At 35.5% G+C, this 24,104-nt stretch overlaps 1 protein-coding gene across 1 annotated transcript in view; it reads right to left on the reverse strand.

The window, feature by feature from the left end:
* The window catches only part of pip (heparan sulfate 2-O-sulfotransferase pipe), an 85,074-nt gene that overhangs the window by 36,381 nt on the left and 24,589 nt on the right, over nucleotides 1–24,104 (reverse strand). Inside the window, exon 3 of the mRNA XM_089731475.1 lies at nucleotides 9,714–9,853. Coding sequence (XP_089587601.1) covers nucleotides 9,714–9,853 — 140 coding nt within the window. The remainder of the gene's footprint in view (nucleotides 1–9,713; nucleotides 9,854–24,104) is intronic.

Below are 24,104 nucleotides of genomic sequence, written 5' to 3' on the forward strand. Positions count from 1 at the left end.
ATTTAATCATGTAATAATTTGGTTTATCACTTAAGATAAAACCTTTTTATACTTTCGCAAATTGTGTGCTAGTGTTTCAACTTAAAAAAAACTAGGATACGAAAAATTTATTTAAAAAAAAAGCAGAATATTGAGAATTGCTTATTTACATTATCGTTTCGTTCTGTTCACCTTATAGAACTGTACTGCTGCACCTGACCTAAGCTTCAATTAGCTATATATATAAAAATAAATTACTGTTCGTTAGTCTCGCTAAAACTCGAGAACCCGATTTGGCTAATTTTGGTCTTGAATTATTTGTTGAAGTCCAGAGAAGGTTTAAAATATTAGATAAATATGAAAATGCTCGGAATTAAATAAAAATAACAATTTTGTTTTTTCTTTGATGTGTCCCCCGTTGCGTCGGACGGATCCCTTTTGTTTGTTTTAAGTTTATTTTATACAAAAGCTTAGGTCTTTTATTTATCGACGATTGAGGCACTACGAAGTCTGCCGGGTCTGCTAGTTGGCTACTAAATATCGAGTGAACAATTCTCTTTTAGTGTGAGTTGAAGTAGTAATTTATTCAAACCATTCAGAGATTTTGTGGACCCGTAAAACGGTATCCAAACTTTACTGGGCTCGTTTGAATTATCCGATATATCAAGATAATGTGGACGATTAAGTTTCTTGATATATTTTTTTTTTACTTAATTAGATGCAAATCAAAATGCACGTAAACATAAGTTAAAAAGTGGAAAATAGGATTTATTATTAGTAGAGAATTCCCGATACTAAATACGTATGTACATTAGTAAGACAAAAAACCAACAAAAATACAATAGTACTATTGGCGGTTTTATCGCGAAAATCAATCTTTCTTCTCATTGAAAATATATTTTTAGACCCGCACGGCTAGATAGAACCGTCCTCCCTAATTCTGCCTAAGCAGGCATGTTTTCCAGTTAGATCCTACAGACATTCAATATTCACATTGTGATGTCTATGGACTCCAATAACCACTCAACAGCAAGTGAGCTTGTCGAAATGGTGCAATATTAAAGCTTAAAAGCAATAGACTCGATCAGCAAAACAAAAATGAGTGTGAAGAAGAAACTAAAGAAACTCTGTGGTCGTCGTGGCCTAACGGATAAGACGTCCGGTGCATTCGTGTTGAAGCGATGCACCGGTGTTCGAATCCCGCAGGTGGGTACCAATTTTTCTAACGAAATACGTACTCAACAAATGTTCACGATTGACTTCCACGGTGAAGGAATAACATCGTGTAATAAAAATGAAACCCGCAAAATTATAATTTGCGTAATTACTGGTGGTAGGACCTCTTGTGAGTCCGCACGGGTAGGTACCACCGCCCCGCCTATTTCTGCCGTGAAGCAGTAATGCGTTTCGGTTTGAAAGGTGGGGCAGCCGTTGTGACTATACTGAGACCTTAGAACTATATCTCAAGGTGTGTGGCGCATTTACGTTGTAGATGTCTATGGGCTCCAGTAACCACTTAACATCAGGTGGGCTGTGAGCTCGTCCACACAGCTAAGCAATAAAAAAAATATATAAATTGCGGTGCAACAAAATTTACGACTTTGAATAAATCAGAAAGCCATTATCGATTTATGGATTTTTCTATTTCCTCTCAACATCATCGATTGCTTGTTTTTTTATTATTAATAACATTATATACTAGTGAAATCAGGTCATGCTAGGCTGATTGAAATGGAAAACATCGATCTCTTGATATTAGTCCCGCGATGCCTTTCAATAGAAACCTTCATTGAATTATCAACAACAACGGTACCAAACATCACTACCGCATGAATTCGAATGCCTTAGAATATAGACAAACATACAGATACACAAACATGTACTTTTATTTAAATAGATTTAAAAATTATATCAGTAGCTAAAAGTGCCTAAAACTGAAAAGGGGATAATACACTAAAAATACAATTTACTATAATATTTTCAGGCATATTTCGCGAACCAGCATCTTGATGTCAGATGAGAACGTTGTTGCGGTATCGTTTGTTTTTTTATTATACTAGTGGACCCGGCGAACTTTGTTCCACCACACGGTTTGTTTCAAACACATCAACCGATCAACTTCAAAATTTTTTTTAAGGTATTTTATGACCTGGTAACTGAGATCTTTATTAAGTCATGTCTTATTTTAATTTATATTCATTTTTTTATGAAAAATGATATTATGGAGTGAAATGAAATGAAGATGATTAATTTGAGACATTAATCAACTGGGATGAAATTAAATGAAATGAAATGGGATGAAATATAATCTCAGTAAAATGGTGGTCATTTACTAAGATTATTTCAATGGACTTTTTGGAGGATCCCGAGAAGTTACGTCCAGCGGCTTTGTTTCATTTTCCCACATTTGTGCACTTTCACAGATATTAAACGGTTAATAAACCACCATTATTACACATTTAAACCCGAAGAAACACTAAATAGACAAAATAAAACAAATCACACAACTACACTCCTCGCGTTCCCGCCAAAAAGTCCAACTTCAAAATTCTACTATAATTAACCATAGAATATATTACGTTTAGCTGTCAGTTGCGTTTTGTTATTCCATATCAGTTGCGTTTTGTTACACCACGTTTTATGTCACGTCCCATGGGAACATGATAAAAAGTATCTTATGTCCTTCTCCTGGTTCTAAGCTACCTCCTTGCCCATTTTCAGCCAAATCAGTTCAGCCGTTTTTGAGTTATAAATAGTGTAACTAACACGACTTTCTTTTATATATATATATATATAGATTACATGATAACCTGTAGTGTAAAAATCAAATCATTACGTTCATCAAATTTTTAATTCCGTAGCAACGTTCACGGCAACGTGTAATTAATAGTTAAGCGATGTTATCGTAAACAGTAAATCGAACAGCGCGTTGATTGCTCAAAGTTATTTAAAAAAATTAAAACTTAGCCACGGGAGGAACATAATCATTAATATGAGACTCGGATTCGTCATTAAATTGTATGGAATAAAAAATGTATTGTCTCAAACATTACTTAATTCAATATTAAAAGTATTTAAAAAAAAAAGTAAATTAATCTATTATTCTTTTTCATATCAGCATTATTTGATTATAATTTTTTTCTTTATTGATTAGATGGGTGGACGAGCTCACAGCCCTAGTGTTAAGTGGTTACTGGAGCCCATAGACATCTACGACGCAAATGCGCCACCCACCTTGAGATATGAGTTCTAAGGTCTCAGTATAGTTACAACGGCTGCCCTACCCTTCAAACCGAAACGCATTACTGCTTCACGGCCGAAATAGGCAGTGTGATGGTACCTAACCGCGCGGCCTCACAAGAAGTCCTGCCACCAGTATTTGTCCTTCTAATTTTGTTATATTTCGTGTGACTAGATAATAAAGGTAGGCTGATTGTGTTATACGCATCTATAATGTTCGTGTACTGATTTAGTTATGAAGACATACCACAATTCGTGTTCGTCGTAAGAAAATACTCATAAATTTATTTAGAAGTCTATAGTCGCTTTATAGCTCCCCACAGATTACAGTTTCAAACCATCCTATTTGCACACCTCGCGGCGTATTTATCTAATCAAGGCAATCTGGAGCATTCAATAAGGAAGTGGTGAGAGAATGATGAAAACCTTGGCGTGCTTGCTGTATTTGCGGTCTACTGACGTGGGAATTGCCGAACTTCAGCTAACGGTTCCTGGTCTGATCTCCTCGATTATTTGTGACTTAATTAAGGATTTTAATGGCAATCATCAAATTTCGTATCTCGCGACAGGTACGCGTGCAGTTTAATGACTTTACGCAGTTAAGAGCCATTTAATTTAGGAATTTCATAGCCGTTTTCGGTAATGAAACTACAGTTGTAATGAGTTCTTGAAAAAAAACTGTTTTTCGGTTAAATCACGCTTATTTACGAAACGAAACTGTAAGCTGCAAACTGCAAATCTTTTGGTAATTAAGTGTAATTAAATATCATGGAAGTTTTATTTTTTTTTCTACTTTAACACCTGCGATCAGTCGCCAAGACTATAATCAGGTGAGTTGCGAGAGTTTATGGTTTGGAGGGAAAGAGCCAATGCTCCGTCTCGCCTTAGTAGGGTAGCACGTCGGCTCTCTTGAGTCTTCTAATCGGATTTGGCTGCAATAGTAAGCTGGACAACGGGTTTGGGTGAGCTTTCAAGCGGTTCTTATAGCTGGCTGAGTATCGTTTAACTTCATCCAAGATGGTTGGGGTATCATGGAATTTGATTGAGTTTTATTAAAGTTACGAATGGAAAAATTGTTTTCTAAACAATTTTTTACACGTTTGCATTGATTTTAATTGACTTAAAAAAAAGGTTTTCAGTTTAACGTCGTCGTGGACTAAGAAAATAAGACGCCAGAGCGTTAGTACTGAGCGATGCGCCTGTATCGATGTTCGAATCCCGCAGTCAGGTAGGTACCAATTTTTCTAATGAAATACATACTTAACAAACGTTTCACGAATTACTTTCATTATTGAAGGAATTAGCATCGCATTATAAGAACCAATAAAAATTATTAATATATTATGTAATATTGATGCATAATTAGTGGTAGTAGTACTCTTGTGAGCTCGCACGGGTAGGTACCACTACCTATTTCTGCCATAAAGCAGTAAAGCGTTTCAGTTTGAAGGTTGGCGATTGCCCCCTTTGTACTATAAAAGCTTTAAATTTACTATAAATAACTCAAAATTCATATCTCAAGGCGGGTTGCAGCATTACTTTGTTGATATCTATGAGCTCCGGTAACCACTTAAAACTAGGTGGGCCGTGGGCTATTTCATCCACCTAATTTATTATTTAAGTGTGAACTTTTTGTTATGTGAGGTGATTTTGTTGATTCTTTTTTTTAAAGCTTGCTTGGTTGCTTCTAACATTTAAATTCCTTCTATTTAAATTACATCAAGACCTAGCCCGTAATTTATTAATAATCGTTAATAAGGCGCACTGAATTGAATTCGAATTTGACTTGTATAAAAACCTTTAAGAATAGACGTTTTGCTACGAACCTAATAATTTTTTCGTAATATCTATATACATATATAAATGAATTGCCGCTCGTTAGTCTCGCTAAAACTCGAGAACGGCTGGACTGATTTGGCTAATTTTGGTATTGAATTTTTTGTGGAAGTCCAGAGAAGGTTTAAAAGGTATATAAATATGAAAATGCTCGGAAATTAATAAAAATAACAATTTTGTTTTTCCTTTGATGTGTCCCCCGTCGGACGGATTCCTTTTGTTTGTTTTATGTTTATTTTATACAAAAGTTTAGGTCTTTTATTTATCGATTGAGGCACTAAGAAGTCTGCCGGGTCAGCTAGTTTATAATAATAATCAAGTTTAGTTTATAAAGTGTTGTGTAAGTAATCGAATGATCGATTTAAAAGGAACGATTAAAGAGTCTGATCGATTAGTTTTTTTTAAACCGCATCTCATCAGGGCTAAACACAATAAAACGTAGCCAGTCGGTGAACGGTATCGAAGTGAATCACGACGATGCGATTGTCATAAAACATTTTCGTGGTAAGTGAAAGTTCGGTACGATTCCCGTGATGGTGACCGGCTTGGCAGGTGCACGCCACACACAATAGAGATGCATCGTGCATAATGAAAAACGTCACGCTAGTCTCGGGATGTCATTTTCTAATAATATACATTCCTTTTTTTTCTTTTTTTTCCCTACCTATACTGTTAGCCTTGAGAGGCTATTTCAACTTGTCCTTGACATGTAGGTGAGCTCACGGGGCTCAAACTGAAGTGTTGCACTGGCCCTAGCAAGGGCAGTGCTTCGTAGAATCTACCACTGGATCAGAAACGCGACCCACTCAGAAGATCTGGCGAGAAACTCAGCGGGCTGTGTCTACGGGTTAATTTACTCGTCGAGCTCTTCATCACAAGCGACGGGTTCGACGAGGACGGTGACCGGTGCTTGAGGTACCTAAAAGCACCGTTAATGGATCGGGAGGATCCGTAATGACGTGTTTAGGGCGACATACATTCCGTTGCGCCCAACATTTATACACCGGACGACCTGATTTCAAATCTGCTTGTTTTAATCTTATTTACAATCTAGCTACGTGCTATAAGCTCAGCTTGAGATGAATTAAAATGCAAATTATGCGTTCGTTGAAAGTTACAATCAAATTACAATTTCAACAACATTCTTCGCCACTCATTTGCATCTAGCAACATTATTGAATCAGTGAGCAACAAATGAATAAAGCTAAAGTTAAGTTCCGTTTGTAACATATTGCTAATTAAATAATCGTGACTTATCTAGCTAAAAAAGACATGACACAGACATTCAACAGTTAAACCGGTAAAATATTACAAGGCAAATCTCCGTTTGTCACAAGAAGACAATATGAATTATGGTCACGTCATAGCCACAGTTACAAGTTTTTTTTTTTTTTTAATACAATTTCTTTCTTATTTGTTAGTGTGAAAACAAAACCAAAAGCTAAAGTTGAGTTTCGAACAACTCAATTATGTCGGGACTGTCTCTCAACGGTCCGAATAGCTTAATAAGATAATTAACACGCTTTCTATTGTTTTGTTGAACAAGAATTCGTCAGTATAATATCTAAAGATCAACTTTCAATTAATCCATTATTATTCGCCATTGATTAAATTTTCCATTATGTTTTCATACAATCAGAGCAGGAATTAGACTGTAACTATTATTCTATGTCACTGTTGTTTAATAAAGTTTTAAATTAATGAATCGTTGTCAATATTTAATTTAAAAAAAAAACAGCGTCGATATTCATCTACTAAGTTAAATCAAAACTAAAATTAAGGTGCGTTTGAGAAAGAAAACGTTAGTTTTGAAAGACAACGTAATAAACATGATGAAATGCTTCAACACCTTAAACTATAATGTTTAATTTCACGCGCTGTCAACACCGTTGTAGAAGAATTTGTTTTTGTTTTAAAAGAGCAATTATAACAGCATTTCTTTATCTGATAGGGCCCGAAATCCTTTTACAAGATCTTTAATGTGAATTAACAATTTGCTTGAATATGTATAACAAAGATCTTATTTTGTTTAGTAGTAACAGTATTGTCGTTAATATATATATTTTTAAAAACAAGGCTATTTTTAATGCGTAGATTCCGTCATTCTTCTAGCGGTAGTTGTTTTCGCTTCAATGGTTGCCTTAAAATGCTGGCTTATAAGGTCGCGTGTATTTTTTTCTCGACTTTCATTTAAATAAATCCATTTAAATACGGTGTTAGATTCTTTAAAAAAAAGATACTTATATATAGTTCTCATTAATATTTACAAACTTTCAACGTATATCGTCCGAAACGAAAGCGATCTACATACGTAAATAATATTGTATATAATTATTATAAATTTCACAAATTTTTTAAATACTAAAAGTCGGAAATCTTCAATTTCTATGGGAATTAAATGTTGATATTGCTTCACATCAGTTTTGAGTCCCGTTGCTTTTTATTTTAATCTAAATTTCAAAGCTGTGACTATTATTCCCTTAGTTTCTTATTCCAAAGAGTCGCTTCCTGTCTGGTCGTCTTTTTCCAGTATTATCACCTTGAAATGAAAGTTGTCGTAGAAAGATCTAGAAAGTTGTCGTACTTCGGTCACACCGTAAAGGAAGGCCAAGTAAATTAATTCAAGGAAAAAAACGTATACTACATCGAGGGTATATAGGTATATAATTTTTTTAGGAAGAAATACTGGTGGCCCGAAGGCGATTCCAGTTTCACCAGGACAGGTGGGCGAGCAGAGGCGCAGCCAAGAGTGGTTCGCGAATGAATCTACTACCGGATCGGAATCGCGACCCGCTGAGAAAATCTGGCGAGAGATTCAGCGGGCTGATGTATGGGTTTAAGTTTAAGTTGCATGTCGAACTCTCTGCCGAGTTCGACGAGTACGGTTACCGGGGTCCCTAAGCCTGCTCCTAGTATTAGAGCTCAAGGCCTCTAGTGCTGAGGTTAATAGATTTGATGGAACGATAAGGACGTATCTAAGTTGTCGACGGTGACTGGCTCCTGCGTGAGCAGGAATTGGAGAGTAGTCAGCGGCAGCAATGATAAGGCGATTATCTTGAGGCATAGCCTTATCAAAGTACCGTTTCGACGCTAACTTCAGATGTGTTCGGATCGATTCAAGACCCAGATCATCGTGTCTCATATTTTAACAAAAACAATTACTTTCGAATTCCGAAGATGGAACAGATGTAGTAAAGATAAGGATGCTAATCGATAATTTATTTAGTGTCGTCTGTAGAGTTATCTGTCAGTCTGGACAAATCTTGTTGTCCATGACCTATTGAGGTAAAAGAGCTTGAAGTTACAGATGGGAAGCCAGAAGGTCTATTCTCAATAGCCGACGACTCAAGTCAAAGGATTTCATTAAGTTTTGTTCCACTAATTATATAATATAACTAGCGACCCGCCCTCGCTTCGCCTCGGAAACTGTAATTTATTATTGATTTTTCCACTATTTAATGGATGTTATTATACCTATAAACATTCCTCTTCAATCACTCTATCTATTAAAAAAAACCGCATCAAAATCCGTTGCGTAGTTTTAAAGATTTAAGCATACATAGGGACAGATATAGGGACATAGAAAGCGACTTTGTTTTATACTATGTAGTGATAATAGTGCTATTACGGCGTATGATGGATATCCAACTAGTTTTATTTGTAAAGTAAATAATTTGGTAAGCTCCTTTTGTTTGAAAGGCTCACAGAATTCTTATTAGTTTTATGACAAGCCATTGATTAGTCCGTGGCTGTAACACAATAAAACTCTAGGATATCGGATCACGAAACATAAAATCAAATTTATCGAACAAATAAACTGCGAATCGAATAAACGAACGTATATCTCAATTTACGGCATAATTTATAAAATGTGCGCACGAAAACGTCATAAAACATAAATATTAAATGAACTTGCGTGCATTGCATTAATGACATGAATTCTTTATGGGATTAATTTATATTTCACATCGATTAGTCCAACCATATAATAGATATTTTTATGAATCAAAAAAGATTGTTTTTTTTTATCATTCTAAATAGCCATGCTTTTTTACGATTTTTAGAGATTTTCGGATTCCGGATTAAATAAAAGTAATCAGATAAAATTATTTCAACAAGATTTTTTGGAGCAGATAGACCACCTACTTCTTACATATGTGTATACATGCTATTTATGTTAGCTAAGTAGATAAAATGACGTTTCTTCTATTAAGCGGCCCAAAGATGTGAATCTTACTTAACTTACCCTCCAAGCAGAAACGCATGATTGAGAACAGAAATAGGCTGGTTCAAGTCATCGCTGCGAACTCCTAACACCTCTACCAGTAAGTACTACTTGCCTCCTCAAAAAATTAGAGTTTAAAATTTTCCAATGCAAGTTACGTAGAATGTAGTGAATTTGTAGACGAGAGGAGAAGGTCAGAATTACAAGACATACAGGCAAGATGGTGCCCACTCCTGAGGGATCTTCTCAAATGTCCTTTAAAGAAGGATTTATCGTAGCACTTAACAAATAATGTAGCTTACATCTATCCTAAACCTCATTTCGAAAACCGGAGGGTACGTAGCAACAATATACATATAAAAGGTACTATAGATAAATCTCGCTCTGGCGGCGGGCGATGCCATGGTAAAAATAACTCTATGCTAATACTTACGATCAGTAAGGTGGTTGAAAGCAGTGACGTCATCGTTCAGTCGGCCCTGGATCCTTCGAAGCTTAGTGCTCAGGTCTCGTGTGTGAAGGAACAGAAACAATGTGCACGATACCGCAACTAGAGCTACCAGCTCGCTTGTTCTGCAAATACAAAAACAAAAATTTTATATTATTAAAAATATGGTGTGAAGACGTAAATTTAAGGATATTGGGATCAAAGCTATATATCTATAGTTTAGAGTTTAGACGAATAAACAAGAACACGGTCAACCTAGCGCTAACTCATCACAGTAGGTATCACTATAGACATCACATTGTAAATCCCGCCATCTACTTTGAGACGTGAAGTCTAAATCTCAGTATACAATATACAATACAAAACAATACCAATACCAAACAATACAAATACAATACCAAACAAGTATACAATACTTGCTAATTCACACTACAAAGTGGAACGGCTTTTGACATAACCAGGCAAGGTCCGCAGTTCCAGGAAACAAGATGAATAAAAAATTAGATATAAAAAAATTGTTTTTAAGAAAATAATTTGAAAGGCTAAAAATTGCAGTGAGACAACCCCTGGTGGAAGACAAAGCCCCACTCAAGAGATTAAGAATTAAAAAGGAATGCATAAAAATATGAGCGTCTCGTTTTCAAAACAAAATACCTATCACAGGTATAGTATACCGAAATTAATAAAAGGTAATTTTAGCTTAACGAACTTTTTTAATACTTCTATTTTAATTTCAACGGGTATTTATTGAGCGCTTTAGATCTATATACTATTTATGAATTAAACTTTAGGACAATCCGCATATAAAGAGCTTTTGAAGCTTTAATAACTCATCACGAATATGATCATGAATATCACTTTATTGTCTTAGTAGGCACGGCGCATCTGATCGTAAATGGTCATTATATAGTTGCCATCACTGTACAATATCTACTTAACCGAATAATCAATACCTAAATCGTATAAAACACCAATAAACTCCTAAGTTCCGTTCATTTGCAAATAATAGAATAATCGAAGAAGAAAGTGTTCGTTGATCAATAATATTTTTCAATTACAATACCCATTTACGCGTAGTTTACCTTTGTTTGTGTATTTGGGAAGTTAATTCAAAAGTCAAGTGAAACGAATCCTTTCGCCGCGATCATTGGAGCTTTCTCTGTTTGGATCTCATATGTTCAAGCATTTAACAATCTCTCGATTTCGAATTTTCCCTTTGGTATTATTGAAACAGGTTGACGACTTACCAGATAATAATAATTTAGTATCTGGATCAATTTTTCCTTTACATTATTTGTCTATTTGTCTTGCATTTTTTTTATTGCCTGCTCACGGCCCGCTTAATGGACGGAAACTATGTTAATGCCGCCACGTACATCGAAATTTTTGTTCCTACCTATTCTGGGAACCTAGAGGGTTATGCCAGTGTAACCGGGCGAGTTCTCGAGACATGAGTTCTGAGTCTCAAATTTATAGTACGACGGCTACCCCCTGCCCTTCAAACTGAAACGCATTACTGCTTTATGCCAGAAATAGGCGGGGTGATGGTACCTACCCGCGTTGGCTCACTAGACAACCTACCACCAGTAATTATGCATCAGTATTAAGTTATGTTTTTTGTGGGTTTGTTGCTTATAATACGATGTTATTGCTTCTACGCGGAAGTCATTCGTGAAAATTTGTTAAGTACGTAATCTATTAGAAAAATTGGTACCTGCGGAATTCGAACACCGGTACGATTGCTTCGCTCGGTACGAAATCACCGGCGTCTTATTCTTTTAGGCTACAACGACTTCAAAGGTCATAGAGGTTTAAGTCAACCCAATTTTGTGCCTATTGTATAACATGGATCTAATTTGTAGATCCACATTCTTTATTTCAGTAATAAAAGCATCGCGTCTATTGAAATAGTAGCCCTGAATAGGTTGAAGTTTCACTAAAAAAATTAAGTAACATACATTTTTATGAGAGCAGTCATAAAGTCATGTCCGTATTATTTTTTTCTGTATTTTTATAGTGGAAACGTACAGAGTGACGAAAGTAAAACTAAATTCGAGACAGTGAATGAGTTTCTTGAAATAAAATAGAAAGTGTTTAAACGTGATTCTAAGAACAAATTGCCATTAAATAAATACCTTTGACTCCCGTGGTTCCGCTTAGCATACATAGGGACGGCTTTATATTCCGCGGAGGCTCTTTTATGAATGACTTAACGGATGTCTTTTGTTTTTAGACTAAGCCTTTGTAGGACATCACGCTGTAAGTGCCAGAAAATGCCTCAAATCGTTATAACAACATGTTTATGTAGTATTTGTAACTTTACGAAATAAATTTCGACAAATAACTTAGATATTTATCGTCATATTTAAAAGATATTGAGTCTAAAATTTTGAGACTTTTGAGTGAAATCCTTAACATTCTATTATTCAAAAATATTTTCACCTTCTACGTAAATGAAGTCGCGGGTAAAATTTTGCGTTATCCCAAATTAACTATTCCACGCGGACAAAGTCGCGAACAAAAGCTAGTAATAGAATAAAATGACAATGACTCTGTAATCTAGTTACACTTTTTAACAATACATTATAGTGATTGTTCAGTGAAACCTCATTCTGAGCTCAAACCCCTTTATTCAACCATAAAATGAAATTGACATTGAAAGCGCTCGATTTAAACCAATATCCAATGAAAAAAACATTCACCTCGTTTCGAAGTGGGTCAAAATAAAATAAATCGTGTATATCTCGAGAGAGAGAGAGAACTTTTACTTATAATCTTTTTTGCTTTTTTGGAAATTTGTAAAAAGAAAGTAAGCAGGTACTTCAAAGCTTAAGCCCCAAAAACGCGATATGGTATTACATCGACCTAGCTCAACAACAACAATTTGGATTCCAAAATACTAAACGAAAAAGTAAAATTGTTAAATGAATAGTAGTAACATTTTTGCTTTGGTTTTAGCGCAATTTCGTTTTCAAGAGCCTGGATGAGAGAAGCCGAGAATCGTGCTCAGTGGCGTGCAATTGAAGAGGCCTATGTCCAACAGCGGACTGGTATAAGCTGTTGATGTAATTATGTTTTACTTGTGGTGGACAGAATTAAAACTACTTTTACGACTTAATTTTAAAGATTTTAATAAAAAAAACGCGAAAACAAGCTCACAGCCCATCTAGTGTTAAGTACTTAAGGGTATGAGTTGATGTCACAACTTTTTTTTTATCCCCTACCTATGTTGATAGCCTTCAGAGGCTATTTCAGCGTAACCTAACTAGTAGGCGAGCTTACGGGCCCAAACCTGACGACGTTGCTAACACGAACCCTAGGAAGAGCCGTGCTTCGCAGAATCTACCACCGGATCGGAAACGCGACCCACTGAGAAGCTCCGGCGAAAAATTCAGTGGGCAATGTGGATCTCGCCACCAACAATACGGGTCGCCACCAACCATAAGTTAAAGCGTGTAACGGCTGCCCCGTCCTGCAAATTGACAACACAACTTAAAATAATAAGCATTCTGGAGTACTAAATTATTAGCGGCAGAAATGATCAGCATTGTTTTACGTGAAGGCTAAAAATACGCTCTGCCAACATTAATCACGATAATTTATTAATTTAGGAATTTTTAATTCCACAACATTTTAATTTAAAATAACTATGAAACTCAACACAAAACTGCAGTAGCACGGTAGTTGTTAGCGTAGAAATGCGTAGAAAGCCTTGATGAATATGAAGCGAGCTTAATCCGATACTGACCCTAGTCGAGATTGGAAAGTTGGGTGCAGCCCGTTCCGTTAGTCTAAGACACTGCACTTTCCTTACGATGCACCATAAGATAACTCATCTGTTTGAATTCGGAACGTCAAAGGTGTCAACGAGCGACGTCCGCTATGACGCCTTACCCCCTTTCCATTTCCAGCCGTCATGGGCGACACATCTGTTTCTTATTTCTTATAATCATTAATTTTAAATTCTTTATTTTGTCACTTATATATAAATAAATTCAAACTAATAATACAGTCCACTCTTATTCACAACGCAACATATGGTCCTTCGAGCCGGATATGAACCAGCGACCTATTATTATTATTATTTATTAAATATTATTTGTTTATCATTAAACATTACGCCTGAATGATTATCTTCGCAGGTATATCGTTTAGTTTGTTTAGTACATTAGCTTACTAACAAAGCCATAACGTAATATTTAAGTTAATTTCAAACAGTTTTTAATTTATTTCACTCAGGACTTAACGATCACTTTTAAAATTGATTTTAATTTAGTACGTATTCACATACAATACTTGTCACAATTTACATTCACAAATAAAGTCGTTCATAAATAAGTATATTTGTTAAAGATTCTATAATTGGTATCTGATTCTCAATTGTCATTCCATTTATATCGGAACACATTGCTGCTTCGCGTTAGCAATAATCAGGATTGTGGCGAATACCTAGACGCCTTACAGGTTTTATTTTTTATTGCTTAGATGGGTGGACAAGCTCACAGCCCACCTGATGTTAAGTGGTTACTGAAGCCCATAGACATCTACAAGTAAATGCGTCACCCACCTTGAGATATAAGTTCTAAGGTCTCAGTATATAAGCAGTTACAACGACTGCCCCGCCCTTCACACCGAAACGCATTACTGCTTCACGGCCGAAATAGGCAAGGCGATGGTACCTACCCGTCCGGACTCACAAGAGGTCCTACCACCAGTAAAACTAAAGTGTGCTTTTGAAAGAAAAAGGACATAAATAGCCTGCTGAATTTGTTTCATCGGTTCTTCGCGTGACTGTAGTAATCTTTAAGAACCGGCGGTAGTGAAAACATGTTTTGACAATTGAGAACGTTTGCGCTGTTTTCGCTTAAAAAATAACAACTTTTTAAATATACATATGGCTTATCATTAAATTTTGTAAATACTGCTCAAAATATTACAATGAGAAAGGGGGTCACCGACTGTTGCTTCTGTAATGCAAAGACTCGAATCGAGCGTCAAATATGATCTACGTATTATTATTTCAGTCTTAATAATTAATTTAATTAGTAACGTAACGTGTTTTAAATTACTTGTATTTTGATTTACGACTACCAAAGATATTTAAAAAGGCATTTGTCAAGAATAAGAAGAAAAGCACAAAAATAAAACACAATTAATTTAAAATGACAGCACTTATAATTATAAATATAATTAATTAAAGATTTATAACTTTCGGCAAAGGCTACAATCACTTTTTTGTTAATTTATTTAATCGTATGCTACATGGCTTCAAAATCGTGGACTTTTTTAATAAAGAAAAACGTCACCTATTCAGTAAGGATAAAAAAATGTCGTTCTCCGAGCCGTAAGCTATCTCTTTACAAAGAAATAACAAACCGTTTCTCTGTTTGGCTGCTTCGAATTTCTCATTTTTAATTTCATAATATTAGTATTTTTCGTCTATTGAATATCAAATTGAACGGAATAGCTACGAATGTTCAGTTCGGATTTAATTTTGTTTTTCGTGACGAAGCGATCGAGGCCCGCGGCGAGTACATTTTTGCTACCAATTTTTTGTTAATTAAAATAGGTGTTAACTACATTTAGGTTATAACTACATCACACTATGTAGTGCCCGGGCACATGTTAATTATTATTTTGAGTTGGAAGATAGTTAGTTGTTATGATTGACAGCATATTAAAGTTAACATATATTATGATAAGTACATCTCGTTCGCAGTCTTTGAACATTCTTATTTATTTTTTATTTGTTAATAAATTATCATCTTTTGTAGTTATGTTAGACTTGTAACACAACAAATAGTTGTTTCCATCGGTGGAATAAGAGAGAGAGAGAGAGAGAGAGAGAGAGAGAGAGAGAGAGAGAGAATACACTTTATTGCACACCAAAACACAATTTACATTCAAAAAAAACAATCAAAAAACAGATAAATTTGTACAATAGGCGGTCTTATCGCTAAAAGCGATCTCTTCCAGACAACCGTATAATTTATAGAAATTCTGGAAAATATAAAAAAATATAGCAGTAGGAATAAGTACATTAAAAGCGTGTTTTTTAAGGGTTTTTTTTTTTTTTTTAAATATTTTAATTGATGCACAAAACAAATTACAACCAAAGAAATTATAAGTTTAAATGTTTAACATAACAATCTGGATTGCAATTCAAAACAGGTGCATACAAAAATTTTTTTACAACTGAACAGATGCCTAAATACGATGTAACTAAGGTTAAGGCATGGAGTTAATAGTTAGAATAGTAACTCCATGGGTTAAGGTTTTATGGTAACTAAGACCTTTAAGTCATGTCTTGTCATGTATTCATTTATATTCTTATTTTTTAAGAAAAAAGAAAATATGGAGTGAAATGAAATGAAGATGATTAATTTGAGACATTAATCATCGTGTCGTCGTGGCCTAAAGGATAAGACGTCCGGTGCATTCGTATCTAGCGATGCACCGGTGTTCGAATCCCGCAGGCGGGTACCAATTGTTCTAATGAAATACGTACTTAACAAATGTTCACGATTGACTTCCACGGTAAAGGAATAACATCGTGTAATAAAAATCAAACCCGCAAAATTATAATTTGCGTAATTACTGGTGGTAGGACCTTTTGTGAGTCCGCACGGGTAGGTACCACCGCCCCGCCTATTTCTGCCGTGAAGCAGTAATGCGTTTCGGTTTGAAGGGTGGGGCAGCCGTTGTAACTATACTGAGACCTTAGAACTTATATCTCAAGGTGTGTGGCGCATTTACGCTGTAGATGTCTATGGGCTCCAGTAACCACTTAACACCAGGTGGGCTGTGAGCTCGTCCACACATCTACGCAATAAAAAAATAAATAAAAAAAAAACAACTGGAATGAAATAAATGAAGTGAGATGATATGGGATGAAATATAATCTCAGTAAAATTTGGAGGATACCGAGAAGTTACGTCCAGCGGCTTTGTTTTATTTTCACACATTTGGGCACTTTCACAGATATTAAACAGTTAATAAACCCCTGTTATTACACATTTAAACCTGAAGAAACAGTAATTAGACAAAATAAAACAAATCACACAACTTCACTCCATGCGTTCCCGCCAAAAAGTTCCAATAAAAGCGTTAATGATGTATAGACAAAGAGTAGGTACCTCTTTCACTTTTAAGACAACAAAAAGTGTTCCAAATACGAAAGTAATTTCCGATATCTATTCATTCAAACCAGACAGATGTACATTTCGGAGCCATTGAGCAGTATTAAACACAGTTCCAATGATAAAATTGTTACTAACGTTTGTAATTTCAAATTTTACAAGGTCAATGGTACAAAATAACAGTAGTTATTGCATTTATTACACTCATAGGAATATCAATTATTAAGTTGCGTGCGAGAATTGACGCATTCGTGGCAGGAGAAAACGTGAACCATCACGATTCAGATACATATATAGATTCTATAATCGATTCAGATACATATAGATTCAATAATCGATTCAGATACATATAGACGGCCGTCTGGTGTAGTGGTAAGTGACATGGTCACTACACAAGGGGGTCGCGAGTTCGAATCCCGCCAAGGGAAGATATTTGTATGATAAATATAAATGTCTTTGCCAGGGTTATGGATGTATATTAAATATATGTATGTGTATAATAAAAATATTACATTTATATCCGTTATCTGGTACCTGTAACACAAGTTCTTTACGAACTTAGCACGGGACCAGTTAACGTGGCGTGATTGTTAGTAAATATTTATATTATATTTATATTATATTTATTTATAGATTCTATAATCGATTCAGATACATATAGATTCTATAATCGATTCAGATAAATATATATTCCACAATCGATTCTTCGGTTAAAACATTCCCGTTTGTCTTGACCTACATCAATGTAATGTAGACTAGGGTAAACCAGTTTAAATTTCCGAATTCAACTAGTTATTTCTAATACACTACAATTTTTATGAGTGTTGCTCGGCAGCTGTTGTACTGTAAAAACAGAGACTTGGAACTCGTGTCTCAAAACGGGTCGCGGTATTTACATTGTTAATGTCTGTGAGCTCTGATAAACACTTAACACCAGATGCGCTATTAGCTCGTTCACCTATCTAAGCAATAAAAAAAAGTCGTCGTGGCCTAAAAGATAAGACGTCCGGTGCATTCGTATATAGCGATGCAACGGTGTTCGAATCCCGCAGGCGGGTACCAATTTTTCTAATGAAATACGTACTCAACAAATGTTCACGATTGACTTCCACGGTGAAGGAATAACATCGTGCAATAAAAATCAAACCCGTAAAATTATAATTTGCGTAATTACTGGTGGTAGGACATCTTGTGAGTCCGCGCGGGTAGGTACCACCACCCCGCCTATTTCTGCCGTGAAGCAGTAATGCGTTTCGGTTTGAAGGGTGGGGCAGCCGTTGTAACTATACAGAGACCTTAGAACTTATATCTCAAGGTGTGTGGCGCATTTACGTTGTAGATATCTATGGGTTCCAGTAACCACTTAACACCAGGTGGACTGTGAGCTCGTCGACACAACTAGGCAAAAAAAAAAAAAAGACTAGCGACTTGAAGCCTTCAAATAATTTTTTTTCGCTTAACTATCTACATTTCAATGAAATTGGCGAGGTAAAACGTTTATATTTAATATTTCACCAATCAACTTTCATTCAAACTTTCTTTTTCGATTTTGTCTTACGATACGTATCCGATAATAATAATAATAATAAAAATTCCGTAAGACCTCTATAAATTTTTTAATTAATACCACCAAAGAACTATATAACATTTATGTGCAATACTATTTACCGAGGCCATTGCCGGTCGAGCTCTGTGTGATTAAAAATACGCTTCGATAGCCTTAAAGTTTTCGTGGTCACGATCGTTCATCGCGAATTACAAATGCAAGATTACACCGTATAAGCCTTTTTATTGAGGCTATTAAAGTTCAATGTGTTTTAGCGATTTCGTATCGCGTTACTCGCATTTCAAAACGCATTCTTAATTCACGAATGGTTTCGTAAAGCGATATGAACCTTAATTTTATTATAAATACTCCGAAGAATCATTTAAGTAATTAATATTAAGATTGCTAATTAATAATAAGATTACTTACTGGTGGTAGGACCTCTTGTGAGTCCGCGCGGGCAGGTACCACCACCCTGCCTATTTCTGCAGTGAAACAGTAATGCGTTTCGGTTTGAAGGGTGGGGCAGCCGTTGTAACTATACTGGAACTTATATCTCAAGGTGGGTGGCACATTTACGTTGTAGATGTCTATGGGTTCCAGTAACCACTCAACACCAGGTGGGCTGTGAGCTCGTCCACACATCCAAGCAGCGGCTTGGCTCTGCCCCTGGCATTGCTGAAGTCCATAGGCGACGGTAACCACTCACCATCGGGTGGGCCGTTTGCTCGTCTGTCTACATGGGCAATAAAAAAAAAAGGCAGTAATAAAAAAAAAAAGTTAATGGATGTTTTAGATCTTCATAACTGCGTAAGAAACGTTCAATTCAACAACATTTCGTTCAGGTGGTAATTAAATTAAGAGATATAAACCATTATTCACCATTCGAATAATTCTAAATCATAGGTTTTCATTACAGAATGATTCATTGACATAATTAATATTTTTTTCGAATTACGATAATAAGACATAAATTAAGATGAAAATTTAAAATTGCCTGCTAGTTTGCGAATCTTTGCGACTTTATCATTCCGTAATAGATAAAATCGATGGTACTATAAATATGCAAATCAAGTATTTTGGGTCGAACACGGCAAAGCGCTTGTCCGTTAAATTAAAATCTTACATAACATGTGCTTTCTAAGCTCTAACATGGAACCAGAAAATTCACATACGATTGGAACTTGTGACCGTTTACATGACACCATCCTCTCACTTTCACGTGACGAAGACGCACATAACGCTCGTCCACTTCACCGGGGAACAGCCCAATCTAACCACTTTTACTTTCTATGTTATCTTGGTTAAAGAGGTAAAGCATTCGTAATTATGACATCATCTGTCTCTAACTCCGAATCTGAAGTGAGCACACTTGAAGCATACGATTGCAAGACAACGTTTGTTTTCTATTTACCATTAAATTTGATTTGTATAGCGGAGTTAGTTATTGATGTAAAAAAACAGTAGAAAGATTTAAAGAAATTGAAATAATCTTATTTATGGTTTAATTTAAAATTTAGGTCATCTACAAATGAATTCAGTGCTGCAATAAATAATTTTTAAATACGCGTACTTCTATTTTGATATTGTAATGGCACACTTACGTTTTTACTGGTGCTAGGACGGACGTCTTGTGAGTCCGTACGGGTAGGTAGCACCACCCCACCTCTTTCTGCCGTGAAGCAGTAGGTAATGCGATTCCCTTCGAAGGGTGGGGCAGCCATTGTAACTAACTATAAACTGAGACCTTAGAACTCATATCTCAAGGTGGGTGGCATTTACATTGTATCTAATCTTAATCTAAAGGTCCAAAGTACCTTCAGACTGAGTTTTATATAAACACTTATATAAGTTAAGTAGGTATATTATAATATATAGGTATAAATTAATTAACATTTGTATAACGTTTATATAAGTTTAATATAACAATTAAAGGCTTTTCCGTTGCTATTAATAACCATTTCGCGTAAGAAATCGTACGAGATATACTGAACATGTTTACTCATAGTCTCTAGTCATATCTAGTCGCTGATATATTAAAACTGTTTTAACTCCTTCTAATATTATTTATTATGATTTAGATACAAGTTACAAAAATATTTTTTTGTTAGCCTGTTAATGCGAAAAGCGTATAAACCTTCTGGTTTAAACAGTTTAAAATTATTTTGCAATAACAACATTGATACGGATTCGTAAATCTTTATTTAGGTAAATTTAAATAAAAGTTTGAAATTAGAGACTTAAATTAACTTTATATTTTTTCTTGCTTCGCGAATAAGCACGACGGGCGCTAACGTTGCGGGCTCAGTGTGCTTAGTGCGAGTTTCTTAACGTTCTCGATAGCGTAAAAGTTAAGCCAATTTTGTATGCAGTTGGAACAGCGCCCCTAGCGGCAAACGTACTGTTATGATACCCTCTGGTTCCTAGCTTTCCTTTCATCATCACCTTTCCCGAATAGCATCAGCAGTTATGATCCTTTATTAGAGAACAATCCCCTCCCTATCCAGTCAGTCTTATTCCTAATTCCACACGGCACGGTTGCCGTCATTAATCGTCGTGAAATCCTTATATATTCATTTCGTCAATAAAATCTTTTTTAAAAAGATAATTTCAATTCCGTATAACAAGTACGCAAACGATCTCATTCTAGCTTTACGCTAACTTTTACGCTATCGAGAACGTTAAAAAACTCGCACTAAACACACAGAACTCATATTATTCTATGCTGCATAAATTATGCTGTCCAAATGAGAAATAAGTTGGAAACGGTAACGGTAACAAAGTATGTGTCAACCTTAAAAAAAAAAAAAATTTCGTTCCACATGTCAGTCATGTCGCATGCTCTGTGCCAACAAAAAGAATGAACTGGAGTAAAGCGCAATGACAGTTGACATGACTTCTCAATGACAAACGCAAAATTATGAAAAACTTGACCCCATACTGTTATTTCTGAGTAATTGTAGTTAACGAAACATATTCTTCGCTGAACAATGAACTTATTTTAGAAACGCAGTCACAATAAAAACATCTAATGACGACGACGGCGGACTCAATGGTCTAGTAGTTAGCGCCGCTGACTGTTGCGCTAAGAAACGTGGTTGTATTCTCATGTATGTCGGGCGAAAATTCGTGTGATTAACAAACAGGTTTGTTTGCTTTTTGTCTGGCTTTGAATTATCTATATATGTATTTAAACGTGTATATAAGTGTGTTCATCAATCTTTGGTTCCCATAATAAAGGGAAGCCTAATCTGAGGCTGAATGATCATGCGTGACTTGTATACGGTCTTATTCATAAAAATATTTTTCCGGATTATTTCTACAAATTTTGATTTACCGTAATTTTCTTGAATTACGTGTGTTATTTAATATACGTTTGCTAAATCGCAGTTGCATTTGTCTTAGAAAGATTTAAGTATTATAGTAATTCGCTACTAAGTGATGTTGACTAAGTGTGTCAGTATGAAAAGCGACCGTCGCGCAATTATTTCCACGCATGATAAAAGAAGAAATTGCTGATTTCCTGTAACATAAAAACTAGTATTATGCTTTTATAATTTCGTTTTTATGGAACATAAAGCTTTTGCCTTTGTAATTTTACAAATATGAAAGAAGTTTTAGTAAGAATCCAGCTAGACGCATTATCGATAATGCTACACTTAATTCGATGTTATAAATAAGAAAGTGTAACTAAGTATTAGATGAACAAGATTTTTGCAAAGACATGAAGGACATTATTAGGTAGAGAATTACTTTTGAACCTGGATAAATCCCCCGTATCTCAAATAGGACAGAAGCCGTAGGAGGTAGCTAGGTAGGCTTAAGGTAAAATGAAAAGTCTGTAAAGCAAAGAAATGTTTTTTGTAAAGAATTTATAGTTATCATAGGAAATTGTGAGTTAAATGTAAGTTACTATACTCTGTTTCTTAAAACTCTTACACTAAGTGAAAATTTATCGCAATTTATTTATTTGGACAACGGCGAGAACAATTTAGCTTCCGACACAGAACTTCATCGTTAACATTAAGATATTCTTATATTTCAAGAGATCTACCTAGTTCATTAATTTCTGATGACGTTAAGATTACGATATGGCGAATTATCGACACAAGCTTTGAGAAAGCATGTCTCAAAATTCAATTTAAAAAAAATCTGTGAAGCAAAGTTAATGTCCTACCTATTGTTTTTTAGGAACCCTACCCATTGACACCTTTCAAGAACGTAGTTACCTTGAATTCCATTGATAACCAAGAAAAAGCTATAAACGATATTTAGTTGATAGAGAAACATTCTACTTGATGTAACATATTGTATTCACTGACGTTGATGCTTGCAGAGGAGGTAAGAGGATGCAAAGTTAGTCGATTTTGGTATGGAAAAACCAGGAAACTAAAATTATGTGTGAACCTTGTGCAGAAAAATAACTAAAAAGACGCAGTAACAATAAACAAATAACTCGAAAGTGTCCTCACTCAGGCAAAACACTCAAACCAGTATAGATAAAAATCTTCTTCAGGTCTCACACTTGTATTTTGTATGTTTAATCAAGCAGATTTCGTATTTTCTAGGATAATAAATATGTCGAAACTAGAAACAAATGTACAATATCACTGTATAAAACTACTTTTATGGCTTCTTAAATTTTTTTGTGCGTGTTAGCCGTCCGTGACCTACAAAGCCGAGATATATTAGAAATTTCGGATATTTTAAAGTTAAGCAGATTCCAAAATCTCTGTGACATTAATCTCTAATCTGATCGAACTCTCCAATAGAAGCAATTAATATATTATTCACAGTGAATTTCATACCATCGTTAGAGAATTTTGTTATTTTTTTTTACGTTAAACTGTATTGAAAATTAATTGTGGACTCGCATAGATAGCCACCATCAATTATTACCAATTGGACAGCCTATTTCTGCCGTCAAGCAGTAATACGTACCAGTCTGAAGGGAGACACATCCCGCAGACAGTGAAATTAGACTTCGATCCCATATCTCGAAGTGGATGTCGCTGTTCACGTTATGACGTTTATAAGCTCCGGTAACAATTTAATACTAAGTGGGATCCGATCGTCTCCAATTCGAATTAATCATCGATTCCATCGATAGCATTACATAGCAATTGGAACACAATAATATTTATATTTGTTATAAAAATTAGGTAATTTTTTTTGTCAAAATCAGCCGTGAAGCGATTGGAGAAATTTTGGAGAAATTGCAGCATAACCTAAAAAAATTAAGATAAAGCTCATGCGAATCTTTATCTTCTCTATATTCTTGTACGCTTTTGAGATGTGGACCCTCAAGGCCTTACCCGATTGAGAATTGACGCATTTGAAATGTGGTGTTGGCGCAAAATGTTGGGCATATCATGGACGGAGCGCCGAACAAATGTGTCAATTTTCTCGGAGCTAAACGTCAAGATCCGTCTATCTACAATCTATATGCAGCGTCTCCTGAAGCACTTCGGACACGTAGCCCGACGAAATCCTGACAACTTGGAAAAACTAATAGTTGTAGATGACGTGGAAGGAAAGAGAAGTCGAGGAAAATCGGCAACCAGGTGGACGGACATTGTCAAGGAGGCCACAAACACCAGCGTCCCGGGTGCCATTAAGCAGGCTGAACGCAGGCAACGTTGGAGGAGGCTGGTGCAGAAACTGGACCAAAGTAGTCACGATCCTCAGTAA

This window comes from Bombyx mandarina, chromosome 11, assembly GCF_030267445.1.
Source record: "Bombyx mandarina strain Sakado chromosome 11, ASM3026744v2".
NCBI classification, from domain to species: domain Eukaryota; kingdom Metazoa; phylum Arthropoda; class Insecta; order Lepidoptera; family Bombycidae; genus Bombyx; species Bombyx mandarina.